Raw genomic sequence first — 16,500 nt, forward strand, 5'->3', positions numbered from 1 at the left:
TTCCTTCAGGATACTGGAGCGAGCCCATGTGCACCATTAGTTTGGAATGAGGGTTTTCCAACTCCCCCCCTCAACCCGGTTAAAGCGCCGGGCATTCGCTTTTCGTCCTGTGAATTTCGTAAACAACAGTAATGCCACGAGAAGGCAGTGAGTAGGACTTCCCTGGCAGTAGCTATATACGTGTGGCCATATGAGAGCATTTGGAGAGGGAGAGCGTACTCTCCCCACTTTCAGCCGTACCAGGACATTTGGGGGCCTATCTTAAATAAGATAATCACGTGTAAAGTCTAATTGGATTATTAAATTAAAGTTATAAGAAAACATAAGAAGATGGTACATAAGTCTATCGAATTAAATTCTAACATTATATTACACAAAGCGATAAAATTATACAAACAAACGATAACACTTTATAGATAACTTTAACAATACTCCATTAGTAGTGTCAACAAATGTGAGGAACCTAATTTGGTGAAAAATCAAGTGAGTTGTCTAGATTTATGCCAAGATTTTGTCAGAAACTAACCTAATAAGGCTATCAAAACTACATATATTTAACTATCAAGTTAATATACTCTTACTTTAGTATAATAAATTACCATTGGTAGGCTGATAAGCAATGAGTTAAAGAAGAAAAAAAAGAAACACTTATGAAATAATTATCTGAGTCATTAATATGTTAGGTTTATGTTATATATGAAGCGTTTCGAATTCACTAGTCAGCGAACGGAACAAAGACTTGTGACCAGAGACCGATAAGCTAGCTATTCTGGAGCGTCCCAGACCCAGCTAACTAGAGTAAGAAGTCCAAGTTGGAAACGGAGAAAATATATTCCGTAGCAGCCAGAAGCACAGCAATCGTAAGGGGAAAAATCAGACGTATATATACAGCAATAAATTGTCCTTGGTCAGCATTAAAAAATAACTCACTCAAAGATAGAACGGACCAATAGTGTTTAAGATATTTTACAAGTGAAAAATTCGACTCGAAGTTGAAAAGAGCGCTTATGGCGCGAAAACAAAGAAATTCAAATTTTCAAGATAAAATTACAAAATTAAGCCATTTACCAAGTAAGTTCTGGGGATTTGACATCCCCAACAGTTTACAATGTGATATGATTAAGATATTTTGCATTAAATTGATTGATGAATGTTGTACTATAAAAGAACCAGACATTTATAATCCTTAAATGATTCTTCAAGTGATTTATCAGTGATTATAACATATTTGATTGAATGATAAGACTATGAATGATTTAAACGTGAAATTAATGTCGATTTGTCTATGGAAGACACTAGACTCACTGAAATGATACAGTCTTATACTCTTACTGCTTCTACCACTATGGGATTTGAATCGACAATTTCATCTCTGTGCTAATGTGGTATGGCAACTCGAACTGATGTACGTACGCACGAAGTTCTACGTTGTAACTGACTGACTGACATGATACTGTTATGTTGACAGGTATATATGTAGTACAGCTAGTAAGGGTTTGAATTATCTCATTACTGATAATAAAGACTGAATTTGGATCAGTTAATGTTGGCATATATAGATGCATCTTATGCGAATAGTCGTGATGTAACCACTTTATAACGAATCTCTTTTTATATCGAGATAATCTACCCAGAGATGTACATATACTAACATAGACTAATCAAAACAATCTAGAATTTCAAAATCTATTACGAAAATTTTTTTCTTTCATTGTCAATGAAACTGTACTAACACATTTTGCCCCCAAATGCCCTGGTACGGCCGAGAGTGGGGAGAGTCTACTCTCCCTCTCGAAATGCTCTCACATGGCCAGAGAATATATAGCCTCTGCCAGGGAAGTCCTACTCACTGCCTTCTCGTGGCGGGGGTGTTCTTCACAAAAGTGAGAGGACGAAAAGCGAATGTCCGGCGCTATAACCGGATTGGTGGACACGGAGGGTCCACCTAGGGGAGTTGGAAAACCCTGATTCCAAACCAATGGTGTACATGGGCTCCAGTACCTGATGGAACGAATGGCGGACGAACCTGTCATTGGTCAACGGCTACCATGGGACTGCATCTCCTCACGATGCTCCACTGCCTTGTGGATCAGACCTTTAGGTCAAAGGCTCCGGGTGTGGTCCCCTAAGAAAACCACCTGCTTCGGTTTGGGCACCCGGGCAGTATCACAGCCCACACACAAAAGTGTGGCGCATATGTACCAATATATATGTGTTTAAATAAATAAATAAATAAATAAATAACACATTTATTATAATTATTTTGTAATAGTGAAATTTTAGCTTTTCACAGATCCACATTCCAGGAGTTAATACTGATGACATGAAAGATTGTTTCAGCGTACATCAAATGACAACTGGTATAAACTTTGTTGCCCTGGTACAGCCGAGGTTGGGAAGAATCAACTCTCTCTCTCTCTCTCTGAATCCTCTCACATGGCCACGAGTATACAACTATTGTCAGGGAAGTCCTAACCAATACATTCTCGTGGTAGTGATGTTGTCTACAAGGTTGAAAGCACGAAAAGTGAATGTCCGGAGCTTTACCCGGTTTTCGATATGGAGAATCCACCCAGAAGAGTTGAAAAACCCCCAATCAAAATCAGTGGTATACATGAGCTCAAACATCATAAAGAAACAAAAACCATACGAACCTATTGTTGGCCACCGGCTACCACAGGATTGCATATCCTAACATAGCTCTAGTGTCTTGTGGATAAGACTTTCGGGCCAAAGGCTTGGGGAGTGGTTTCCTAAGGAAACCAGCTGCTTCGGTTCGGTTACCCAAACAATATCCCAACCCTCACACGAATCGAATAAAGAAGTATGGCACATATCTATTTGATACCTCCATGTACCAATGTTTATGTGTTTAAATAAAAAATAAGATATTCATTGAAAACACCCGAACTAAAACATCTAACCAAGTGATTTATACAACAAATTCATGTAACAGGAAATAATACACCAAAAAAATTTTTTCTTAATGAGATCATAGAAAGAAATGCTTGAGAGTTTGCATCAGTCCACGAAGATGAGTGGAAATACATTCATAAATATATATATACAAAAAGAGGGTCAGTCTATAGATAACGAATTCAAAGACTATGAACATTTGGAGCATAAAATCTAATGAATATGACAATGAAAAAACAACAAATACATACAAAAACGAGTATATAACAATTGGACTACCTCTATAAACAACAAATGAGCAGAAAAAAGTAACCAAGAGAAATCATTGTAAAATCTAAAGGAAGAAGTTAAATTTTAATTAGTGTATCCGGTACATTGTTTGTGACTAAGCATAATTTAATAAGCAAAGATGGATAGTGGCTAGCAGTGGTATCCAGGACAAGAATATCGTCCCATTCGGGACTCGTTAACCGTATATATTTGCAACCCAGAGATGATGTTCACTCTGGGACTCAAACCTAGTACCTTTCGCTCCATACGCCATCGCGTTATCTACTCAGCTACTGAGTCCTGATAACCACTTGCTTGTGCAATGGGGTGAAGTTTGAATTCACTTGAAATTGTTTGTTTAAATCTCCCCATCGATGTTTAGGACAGCAATTGATCAGTCTCTTGGAATATGTGTATGCTGTGCGTATTGCTTCGATATAGCCTTAATTCACAAGCATTCAAGTCAATGAGAAGATTCAAGCAAACAATATCAGGTGAATTTAAGCATAACTTAGATTTACAAATGTATTTCGTAACAGTTTTGTGCATTTGAGAAGTTTATCAAGGCTTATTATCTGTTATTCGAACTTAATATTGAAGAAATATAGTTATATAATCTTATTTATATAAGCTCAAATATAAATTCAACTAAAGATTGTTTTCTGAATCCTTCTCGTAGTTGGTTTTTTTTTTGTTTTTGAGAATTCATAATCACCTACAGAATCTTTATTAAAAAGTTCGTTGAAGACTTATAGTTAAATTCATATAGATCTATATCGATATGAAGAAATCATCGACTGAGATAGTTGCCTGAACACCGATTACCATGACGCGCTATGCTGACTAGTATTGGTGATGGTTGGAAGAAAGTTAGGGGCGGTCAAACCAAAACGTCGCACCAGTTCTCGAAGTCACTAACTTCTAGTGTGAACCATGTTAGTAGATCTAGACTATTTGGATGCGGTCCGCGTGACTATCGTAATCAATGGTTGGAGACTGTGTGTGACATGGTTCAGAATCGATCACAATGGTATAGGTGTATACACTCTTTAACTTCCCTTAAACCTTAAGATTAAAATTGCTTCATAACTTTCTTCCTTCCTATACTATATCCTTATAAACAAATCTTTCTTTAATCTATTACCACCACTAAATTAATTACTTCTATGAATTTGGCGTTCATCTTGTTGTGCTAACGAGGTATGGCAACTTGGATCAATGCATATGTGTGCCTGGTCCTACGTTGTAGCTAACTGAAGAAATCATAAATTCTCTGATGATTCTATGAACCACATTATAAAATGATTTCTTCATAAGTTCACAATAAACAAAATGAATTGAGCGAGACTATAATTTATGGATGAGTCAATCAGAAGCGTTTGAGCGACTTGAAGGTCACGGCGCCTATTCCAGTACCTAATACTCATGTACAATCGGTTTACAGCGGATTTTAGAGAATACGTTCTAATTGAGCAGCTACAACAAATGTTCCTATATTTATGATTACGATAATCAAATGACTGCTGAACCTTATGCAGATTACCGTGATGATGTTGCATTTTGATGTAATATATGTTAGAGGAAGAAGTCTGATAGAAAGGAAACACTTTTCGCTCTATTCTATACTTTTGTGTTCAAATACATATGGTTTCCCCCGCCTGTGTTCTCGTTCACTACACTATTATAACACAGTAATCAAACGGATAACAATATATTGTTTAAAGGAATTGATAAAATCATTGAAAGGACGAAGTAATAGAGTGACGAGTAAAACCCAAATGATGACTCTTAACATCGAATAAAAACTATACATCTTAGGTTTCCTTATTAATTACCATTCGAACCATACAATCAACCCAATAGCCCCCTAATGCCCTGGTACGGCCGAGAGTGGGGAGAGTCACCTCTCCCTCTCGAAATGCTCTCATATGGCCAGGCGTATACAGCTACAGCTATGGAAGTCCTACTCACTGCATTCTCGTGGCGGAGGTGTTATTTACGAAATTAGGAGGAAGAAAAGCGAATGTCTGGCGTTTTGACCGGGTTGGTGGACACAGAAAGTCTACCTAGGGAAGTTGCAAGACCCTCATTCAAAACCAATGGGCCCCACCACCCTGAGGGAAAAAATGGTGTATGAATCAATCGTTAGTCACCGACTACCATGGGACTGCGTCTCCTTACGATGCTCCACTGCCTTGTAAATCAGATCTTTAGGTCAAAGGGTCTGGGTATGGCCCCCTAAGAAAACTATCTGCTTCAGTATGGGCACCCGGACAGTATCATCACATCCCTCACACAAATCAAATGAGATTTGTGCCACGTATATATATCTGGTGCCCTCTTGTAACAATATTTATGTGTTCAAATAAATAAATAAATAAATCTAATAAACACTCCGCTTGTAGCTCCTCCGGGAGCTACTGCCAGTCCCAAGACTGGGTAAAGGAGGGTTGGGCATGGGATTAGCGACTCCATCCCGTAGAAAACCAACTCGCTAAAAAACCGCTAACCAGAAAAATTCAATAAACACTTACTCTCCGGATTTCTCTGGATAAAATTCATGACCAGTAGAATTAACAATATCATTTAAATCTAATTCTTTTTGACTGATTAATCTGTTATTATGATTATTAACATTATTATTAGTAGTAGTATTTATCATTGTAGAATTCAATTTTGTACTTTTATTTAATAAATCCATATGATCACCATTTTGATTACCATTTGTCATTTGAATATTTGGATTCGTACCTTCCATTGTTGATAATGATACTTTTTGTGTAGAAGGAATGTCATTAGTATTACCATTTGTATTCATATTATTCATACGACTTAATGTTGGTGAGATACCTTCACCATTATTTGTATTCGATGGTAACTGACATAAATTCATCATATTTATGTTAGATAAATCATTTGGTATAATTATTCTAAAATGAAAAAAAAAATTTTGACAGAGGGGGTACGTTAGTGAAACAATAAAGATAGGACGAAAAATAGTTACACTGGTGTTTTGTGTTTAGCGGAAAAATTTCTACAACAGTCAGTCGTCACTATCAATGTACAGTCTGACATGGATGATCGTTGAACCAAGTCGTCATACCTTATACGTACGACTGGTGTTTTGTGTTTAGCGGAAAAATTTCTAAAATTTCTACAACAGTCAGTCGTCACTATCAAAGTACAATCTGATATGGATGATCATTGGCCCAAGTCGTCATACTACATACGTACGACAAGATGAAATTAACAAGATGAGTTAAAAAAAAGAGATCAAAGTAAAGTATTAACAATAATTAATGAATACGGAAGAACATTGGAAATATGATTGGAAAAGATGTAGTGGACTGAAGAAATGTAGAGAGAAATTATTACGAACAATCCTGAACTATGCCATTCGATGTTTCCAAGGAATGAACGCATTCATCATGTGAACTCCGACCTTTCAAAATCATTACGAATACATACAATGAATAACTAGAGATCAATATTTTGTAAATTACTTATGATATACTTCCTTTAATGTCATATGTATGGTAATCAATCATAATAGATATTCTAACACTCAAAGTACACTAACTTTTATAAATAGCATTCAAAGCGAATTTATAGATTTAGAAAGTCCCAGTCGCATCAATATTGTTTTATACTTAAGTACAATAATCCGTTTAATATTTTGATATAGTTTACAATATAACAATGACTTTACAGATGAATAGAACTTCTCTTTCATTATAGTCAGTCAGTCGGTTAGTCACAACGTAGAACTTCGTACGTACGTACATCAGTTCGAGTTGCCATAAAACATTACGACCAAGGTACAATTATCGATTCAAATCCCATAGTGTTAGAAGTAGTAAGAGTATAAGCATTATGTGAAACAGGGTTTGAAGATGTTATTCAAGGAGTATAATCCAGTGAAATAAATTTGGAAAGAGAAAAAAAAGAAAGTGATATGAAGAATTCAGAAGATTAGAATTTGGCAGAACACAAAGAGTGGATGCAACTTCGCCATTCGTCATTCAAGGTCTCTAACCATCGATTGTTATCATCTCGCGAATCCCAACCAAGTAGTCTAGACCTACTAACATGGCTCAGTCCACTTGTTAATGACTTCATGGATTTGTGCTACGTGTCGGTCTGGCCGTCCCTAGCTTTCTTCCAACCTACTCCTACACCATAAAACATTGCACGTCGGGGCAGTCGGTGGTTGGGCATACGTAATACATGTGTCCCAGCCATCTCAACTGATCAGGTTTCACTACTTCATCAATCGATTTGCTATCCTTACCTAGTACCGGTTTCCTTACAACTGCATTACTTACTCGATGGTCCCAGGATATATGAGCAATGCTTCGAAGACACCTATGATCGAATACTAGCAGCCTACGAATATCCTCTACTCTTATCGGCCATGTTTCACTGCCATAAAGTATGACGGAACGAACTGCTGCACAGTAAACCCGTCCTCTGTTTGCTAGACGGACATGAAAAATTCAGAAGATTAGGATTTTGGGAGAACATAACGTAAATAATTTAGAAAATACTACAAATCCATGTAACAAAGAACACTTTATTCCAATAATTGTTGCATAACATCAATTTTAAAGATGTAAATTAATCGCACAGCAGGTAAACAGACACATACATGCACACAAATAATAATAATAAATGGTTATAAGAAAAAAATGTAAACAAAACTTACTCATCTCGAATCCCAGTATCATCTGGATCATCATCCTCATCTTCTAAATCTTCTTCACCTTCAGATGAACCATGAATTCGAAATCCAAATTCACTAATTCGATCACTGAGTGATTCCTGATGATGCAAATTAATAATAATGATAATAGATACCCAAAAAAATAAATAATAAAAATATCAACTTTTCAGAAAGATGATTAGTTTTAACACAAAACTCCTCAATAGAGAATACATCAGTCAGTCATATACAACGTTGAAACTAGAACATAAGTGCATCAGTTTAGATCACGACATCATACCAACATGGAAAGATATTATAGTTGTATAAGTAATAACAGTATTGATGACAACATAAAAGAAACGATTCAAAAAGAAAATGGGTTTGTAGATTAAATAAATATAGGAATTCGATTGTATGAGAAAGTGAAATTGAAATATATTCAAAGCTACACAGATGAGGCGCAACAGAATTCGGTTAAAAGTTTACTTCAGATAACAAGTAACCGGGATCCATAGTCAGGATTGTATATTATGAGAATTTACTGAATAACATCTTCAAACCCTAATCTTTCACATAATGCTTATACTCTTACTACTTCTATCACTATGGGATTTGAATCGACAACTGCATCTCTGTGCTCATGTGGTATGGCAACTCGAACTGATGTACGTACATACGTACGAAGTTCTACGTTGTGACTGACTGACTGAGAATTTACTAATTCAGGCTTAAACAATATGATCTTACAACTTAGATAATCATTCTCAATACGTACTTTTTACTTATTATGCCTTATTATGAAATCGGTTTCGTTGTTATCACTGATCCGTAAACTATCTTTATTGGTTTAATAAGATCTGATTAAAAACAATATTATTCGCATATATGTGTCATTCTTAACCGCTAATATCAAAACTTATAAGCATTGATACTGATATAACAAAACTACGGCATACAAAATGAATACTACAAATGTATACAGATTCAGTTAGTTATTCAGATACAACGTAGGACCACGCACATATAAGAATCGGTTCAAGTTACCACACTTCATTACCATAACAAGACGAATACCAAATTCATAGAAGTAGTTAATTTAGTGGTGGTAATATATAAAAGAAAGGTTGTATATAAGAATATAGTACAGGAAGAAAGACAGATATGAAGCAATTTTAATCTCACAGTTTAAGGAAAGATAAAGTGTGTACACCTAAGCCATTGTGATCGATTCTAAGCCATGTCACCCAGCGTCTCCAGTCATTGGTTACGCTAGTCGCGTATTACATTTAATCTGGAAATATTTATGATAGATGACATGATACAAGATAAGCTCTAATGTGAACTATGATAAACATTCGAGGATATTGCTGTTGGATTTTCCACTTGATTTGAAATGAATCCAATGACCGATGGACAAGTATGAACATATCATGTGTCCATCCTCATAGCCATTTTAAGATCAAACAGTAGGTGAGAAATTACGAAAAGGATACGCTATCGGGAAAAGTCAGTCAGGTACCTAGTCAACATATTCTTGTGTGAGTCAGAAAGACAGTCATATATATACCTGTCGTAATACAGAATTATATATTATTTTTATTTGAGAATATATATTTAAATATAATAAAGAATTTATCTTACCGGATGACTACGATCTAAATAAAGTAAACCATCAGCGGCTAATAAATCACGATCGGCTACACCTAAATCCCATTCATCTGGATTATCATTATGTATAACATCAAGACAAGCATATGGTGGAGATTTGGAAAATTTTTCTGAATCAGTAATAATCTGTTTTGATGAAGAATAATCAAACTCTTTATGATGATTATTGTTATTATTATTATTATCACGACAATCATCAATTTCATCTTGAGCTATTATACTAGATAAATGTGATTCAATTGTAGTTACTGTACCACGATCAAATGACATTGGTGATATACGTTCTGGTGTATAATGTATAATATCGTTTAAATCATCCTCTTCTCCATTATTATCATAATCACCTATTGATAAATGTTGACGATCATTTCGATGTTTCTCTGCTTTTATGTAATCATCAATGCTAATTGATTTAGGAATGTTATCATGATTAGAAGGATTTGTTAAATTGACAGATGAATCGTTAGATTGAACATTTGTACCATTAACTTGAATAGTAGTAGTAGTGGTAGCTATTGTTTTACTGACGGCAACACTTTGAGTCATCCGACATAGCTGATCACCATTCTCAGGACTTACATTATGATGTGCCACATGAATTGAATGTGCTTCTACAACATGTGGCTAGAAAAGAGAAACGAAAGAGGAAATTAAGTTAAAGAGACAGACAAATAAGTATCTAATTAGTGCATTCTACATACTGAAAACAAATAATTCACTATTGGATATATGCTACCCAATACTGGCGTAACTGATTAAACTGAAGGCTACTGATTATTGAATGTTCGAATACGATCAAAGGGAAGATAAGTGTGTACTGAAACTGAATATGAGTTTCGCAAAGACTATATAGCAATGTTTTACTAATAAAAACTGGAGAGAATAAAATTTATGTTCAAGGATGTTTTATCGATGGCTATTTAAAAACTTGATTTTGGGACTGAGTCTAAGCAAAGAGGTAGCAAATTTAAATATTTAGATTATTATGAAAATCCATTTGTTGCTGCGTCATAGACTGATATCCAATGTGAAAGCACTTTTGTCTGATGAACGGTCTTCAGGGACCTTTAGCAGTACTAAAGGTTTAAATGGTCGCCACAAGATTCTGATGATATAAAGGCCAATCCCTGTAAAGGTCGTAGTGTGGTGTGGGTTACTTATATCCACGTAAGTAGTATATGGCGATGGTCAGGCATAGACTGTATTTCACTAGAAGATTGATAAGGAAAGAACCGAAATGGAACTCAATTGGTATAAAAATGCATGAACAACGAAATCAGAGAAGATCAACTGATATTTGCAGAAGGAATAGTCAAGATACAGATAATCGATTGTTATTTTGCAAATTAACTGTTTACTAGATGGTTGTCAGATTTTAGTGAGATAGTCTATAATTCTCGTTTCAAATACATTCGATTGTCTCCACCCATGTTCTCGTTCACTACAGGAGGAGTTGACTTCTGAAGTCCCAATTCCGTACTGATACCACCTATAGACATAAATAGTTGACATGGCTGATAGATATATTATCTACACTTTAAATCTAAATGTCTGATGCAATGTGGTTTGAAATAGTTGATAAAAAGCCGTGAACTAAAGTTTGTTGATAAGTGAGACTGTTCAGCAAAATATATCTTCAAAATGAAATAAAATATTAAGGTATCTCAATGAGGTGTGAACTTACATCAATCAGTGTATTATAATTAAAGTTGTTATTAAAAACCTTGTATCATATCAGACCTTCAATATTAATTATGTGTGTGTATGTATGTGTAGGCTGCCTGGTTAAGATCAGCGAGATGATAACAATCGATGGTTAGAGACCTTGAATGACATAGCTCAAAATCGTTTGCAATGGCGAAGGTGCATCCACTCTTTGTGTTATGCCAAATTCTAGTACTCCGAATTCTTCATGTCACTTTCTTTTTTTTCTCTTTCCAAATTTATTTCACTGGATTATACTCCTTGAATAAAATCTTCAAACCCTGTTTCACATAATGCTTATACTCTTACTACTTCTAACACTATGGGATTTGAATCGATAATTGTACCTTGGTCGTAATGTTTTATGGCAACTCGAACTGATGTACGTACGTACGAAGTTCTACGTTGTGACTTATTGACTGATTAATTATTGAGTAGTATGTAGTGTGATATAACCCTTTATACATAGTGATAATCAAATCCCATTGACCAACTTACAATATGAACACTAGATTCAGTAACTTAGCAGCATATCGTGATTTAAGCATGAGTAAGCAACAAAAGCCAAAAAAAACCAATTACGATACAACTTTGAACTATAATTTATAAGAGTAGAAAACATGGGCGATTAACAGATAACCATAGTTGAAGACTTTTGATGATGATCAGCAGATTAATCTACTCTTTAACTTCCCCTAGATCATGAGTTTTAGTAATATAAATATATATTCAAGAGTAACATAGCTAGACTAAACATAAATATCATAAACTCAAAATAAACAGGTGCCAATATCAAAATAATAGTTTCTCTAATGATAATAATGTTAAACCAAACATCATAACTGACTGATAACTAACTATAAAAAGGAAAAAATTAATACAGTAGATTGATAGATAGGTTTACAGTTCATAACAATATAAACAACAGCAAATATAACTAACTTTATTCGACAAAAACTAATATAATCTAATTGAGAATTATTATGCTTAATATGCAAGGATGGATGATGGCTAGAAGCGGAGTCCAGGACGCGTGTTTCGTTCCATTTGGGACTCATCAGGTGGATGTACCTGCATCTCTGGGACTCAAAGTGGAAAACGCGATGGCGTTTCAAGCGAATGGTACTGGGTTCGAGTCCCAAAGTGAACATCAACTCTGGGGTGCAAATATGGCTAGCGAATCCCAAATAGGACGAAACGTGCGTCCTAGATACCAATGTTAGCCACCATTCATCTTTACCTATAGAGCTTGTGGCTTAACGCAACATCAAGGCAGTCCACACAGGATGTACATGTGTCAATAAGAGACTGGTCATTTGCCGTCCTTAGCATCAAAGAGAAGATTCAAGCGAAGAATACCGAGTGAATTTATTCATATGCTTAGTTTAAAAAGAGTTATGGTTACGTTTAAACAAAGAACAATAGCTCCAACAGCGAAAATATGGTAATTAATCATTTTACAACGTATAGTATAGAGATTGTCTCGTTAATAAAAGACAATGGTAACAATATAATAAATGATCATCAACAAATAGGTGGTATAAAAATAGTGATCTTGATTGCTAAGGAAAGTAACTAGAACATGAAAGTATCCGGCATAATGAATATCAGTCTCCTCCGCCTGTAGCTCTTCTAGAGTTACTGCCGGTCCCAAACTCCGGTAATGGAGGAGGGTTGGGCATGGGGTTAGCGTCTTTATCCCGTAGAAAAGCTAACTCACTAAGAAAACGCTAACCAGAAAAAATAATTCAAACCATTTAAACTCTGTCCTGGGATTAGAAGGAATAATTATCACGTCTCATGATGAAAGCCGAAATTCTTCGGAAGTCACGAGACCGATGCACCTTCTAACAACCAGAGCAACACTCTTTATAGGTACATGGAACGTCCGGACAATGTGGGAGACAGGAAAGATCAGCCAAAAAGCAATGGAAATGAGGAGATACAACTTGGCAGTACTCGGAATCAGCGAAACCCATTGGACACAAACTGGACAACAAAGGTTAGGTACAGGAGAGATGCTGCTGTACTCCGGTCACGAAGGGGAAAATGCTCCACACACTCAGGGAGTTGCTCTAATGCTGTCCAAAGAAGCACAAAATGCACTTGTGGGATGGGAATCTCATGGACCCAGGATAATCAAAGCATCATTCAGAACAAAGAAGAAAGGGATCACAATGAACGTTATCCAATGTTATGCACCCACCAATGATAGCAACGACGATGATAAAGATCAGTTCTATGAAAGGCTGCAATCAATTATAGCAAAGTGCTCACGAAAGGACCCCACCATCCTGATGGGAGATCTAAATGCTAAAGTTGGAGTGGACAACACAGGATATGAAGATATAATTGGATGACATGGACTAGGAGAGAGAAATGAAAATGGGGAGAGACTTGCAAACCTATGTGCTTTCAACAAATTGGTTATAGGCGGCACAATATTCCCACACAAACGCATACACAAAGCTACATGGATCTCACCGGACAACACCACAGAGAACCAGATTGATCACATCTGTATCAACAAAAAATTCCGAAGGTCAATGGGAGATGTGAGAACCCGGAGAGGAGCTGACATAGCTTCAAATCACCACCTGGTTGTGGCCAAGGTGAGACTGAAGCTAAAGAAACACTGGACAACTGGACAAACAGCACTACAAAGGTTTAATACAGCCTTCCTTCGAGATACTGACAAGCTCCATGAATTCAAGATAACTCTCAACAACAGGTTCCAAGCTCTACAGGATTTACTGAAAGAACAAGAAACTACTTTGGAGGACAACTGGAAAGGGATAAAAGAAGCACTAACTTCAACGTGTCAGGAGGTTCTTGGTCCTAAGAAGCATCATCACAAGGAATGGATCTCTATGGGAACCCTGGACAAAATTCAAGAAAGGAAGAACAAGAAACTAGCAATTAACAACAGTCGAACACGAGCAGAGAAAGTCAAAGCACAAGCAGACTACGCAGAAGCAAACAGGGAAGCGAAGAAAAGCATTAAAGCCGACAAGCAGAAATACATGGAAGAACTAGCAACGACGGCGTAAAAAGCTACAAGAGAAGGGAATATGAGACAACTATATGATACAACGAAGAAATTGGCAGGGAGATATAGCAAACCAGAGAGACCAGTCAAAGACAAAGAAGGAAAGACAATCACTGAGATTCAAGAACAGAGGAAAAGATGGGCAGTATACTTCGAGGAACTGTTGAATAGACCAGCCCCATTGAATCCACCGAACATCGAAGCAGCTCACACTGACCTTCCAATAGATGTCACTCCACCAACGATCGAAGAAATCAAGATGGTCATCAGACAAATCAAAAGTGGGAAGGCGGCAGGACCTGACAATATACCAGCAGAAGCACTGAAGTCAGACATTGAAATAACTGCAAACATGCTTCACCTTCTATTCAAGAAGATTTGGGAAGAGGAACAAGTGCCAATGGACTGGAAAGAGGGATATCTCATCAACATACCAAAGAAAGGAGATCTGAGCCAATGTGAGAACTACAGAGGCATCAGTTTGTTATCAGTATCAGGAAAAGATTTCAACAAAGTGCTGCTGAATCGGATGAAAGACGCAGTAGACGCCGAACTTAGGGATCATCAGGCTGGATTCCGTAAGGATCGGTCGTGCACAGACCAGATTGCGACACTACGGATCATCGTGGAACAATCAGTTGAGTGGAACTCATCACTATACGTCAACTTCATCGACTATGAGAAGGCGTTTGACAGCGTGGACAGGAGAACATTATGGAAACTTCTTCGACACTATGGAGTTCCTGAAAAGATTGTCAACATTATCCAAAACTCATACTATGGACTACAGTGCAAAGTGGTGCATGGAGGACAGCTGACAGACGCATTTCCAGTAAGGACCGGAGTCAGACAAGGTTGTCTACTCTCCCCATTCCTCTTCCTTCTGGTGATTGACTGGATTATGAAGAATTCGACATCTGAGGGGAAATACGGAATACAATGGACTTCTCAGAATCAATTAGATGATTTGGACTTCGCAGATGACCTAGCCCTCCTCTCTCATACACACGAACAAATGCAGATGAAGACCGCAAATGTAGCAGCAGCCTCCGCATCGATAGGCCTCCGCATTCACAAAGGAAAAAGCAAGATTCTCAAATGCAACACGGAGAACACCAACCCAATCACACTTGATGGCGAAACTCTGGAAGAGGTGGAAACATTCAAGTGCCCGGGGAGCATCGTTGATAAACAAGGAGGATCGGATGCAGATGTAAAGGCGAGGATTGGCAAAGCAAGGGCAGCATTTTTACGATTGCAGAACATATGGAACTCAAAACAACTCTCAACCAATTTCAAGGTCAGAATTTTTAATGCGAACGTCAAGACAGTCCTACTGTATGGAGCAGAAACGTGGAGAACTACTACGACCATCATCAAGAAGGTACAAGTATTTATAAACAGTTGTCTACGCAAAATACTCAACATCCACTGGCCGGATACTATCAGCAACAGCGTTTTATGGGAGAGGACAAACCAGCTTCCAGCTGAAGAGGAAATTAGGAAAAGACGTTGGAAGTGGATCGGACATACATTGAGGAAATCACCAATGTGCATCACGACTCAATCCCTAACTTGGAATCCGGAAGGGAAGCGGAAAAGAGGAAGGCCAAAGAACACACTACGCCGGGAAATAGAAGCCGATATGAAAAGGATGAATAGCAACTGGAAAGAACTGGAAAGGAAGGCTCAGGACAAAGTTGGATGGAGAATGCTGGTGAGCGGCCTATGCTCCTCCACAAGGGGTAACAGGCGTAAGTAAGTAAGTAAGTAATATTGTGTATTTCGGAATTATAGTTCAAAAGAAGCTGTTAGTGGACAAAAGGACAAATGAACAAAAACATTTATGAAATCAAGATAGCGATTTATAAAGATTAATTGAAAATTATTAAGATCACGAACCAACCTAAGTTAGGCAACCAATGAAAACCTGGGAATATTGTACAGGTGTTCCGTCCACCGTTCTAGTAATTATCATTTGCTCACTAGTGACAAAATTCAAACAGTGATTTCTGGAGTTCTCGTGAGATGTCGTGACCAGTATAGTTAATTCTTGAAGACCATGAAGAGACAGATCACTAAAAGTACTGGGAAATGGTTGTAAATTATCACGAAATAATTTTATTTGCAGATCAAATCCATTCAATGCTGACTCAAATGTCTGAAATTTAAGTGCTTCCTGTGAGAT

General features: G+C 36.9%; 1 protein-coding gene across 1 annotated transcript in view; it reads right to left on the minus strand.

The window, feature by feature from the left end:
* The window catches only part of Smp_139790 (protein kinase), a gene marked incomplete at its 3' end in the record, with an annotated part of 100,084 nt that overhangs the window by 26,528 nt on the left and 57,056 nt on the right, over positions 1-16,500 (minus strand). Inside the window, exons 13-14 of the mRNA XM_018795236.1 lie at positions 7,892-8,007; positions 5,721-6,116 (exon numbers count right to left, since the gene is read on the minus strand). Of these exons, the coding sequence (XP_018649569.1) occupies positions 5,721-6,116; positions 7,892-8,007 (512 nt within the window). The remainder of the gene's footprint in view (positions 1-5,720; positions 6,117-7,891; positions 8,008-16,500) is intronic.

The sequence above is a fragment of the Schistosoma mansoni genome, chromosome 2, assembly GCF_000237925.1.
Source record: "Schistosoma mansoni strain Puerto Rico chromosome 2, complete genome".
NCBI lineage: Eukaryota > Metazoa > Platyhelminthes > Trematoda > Strigeidida > Schistosomatidae > Schistosoma > Schistosoma mansoni.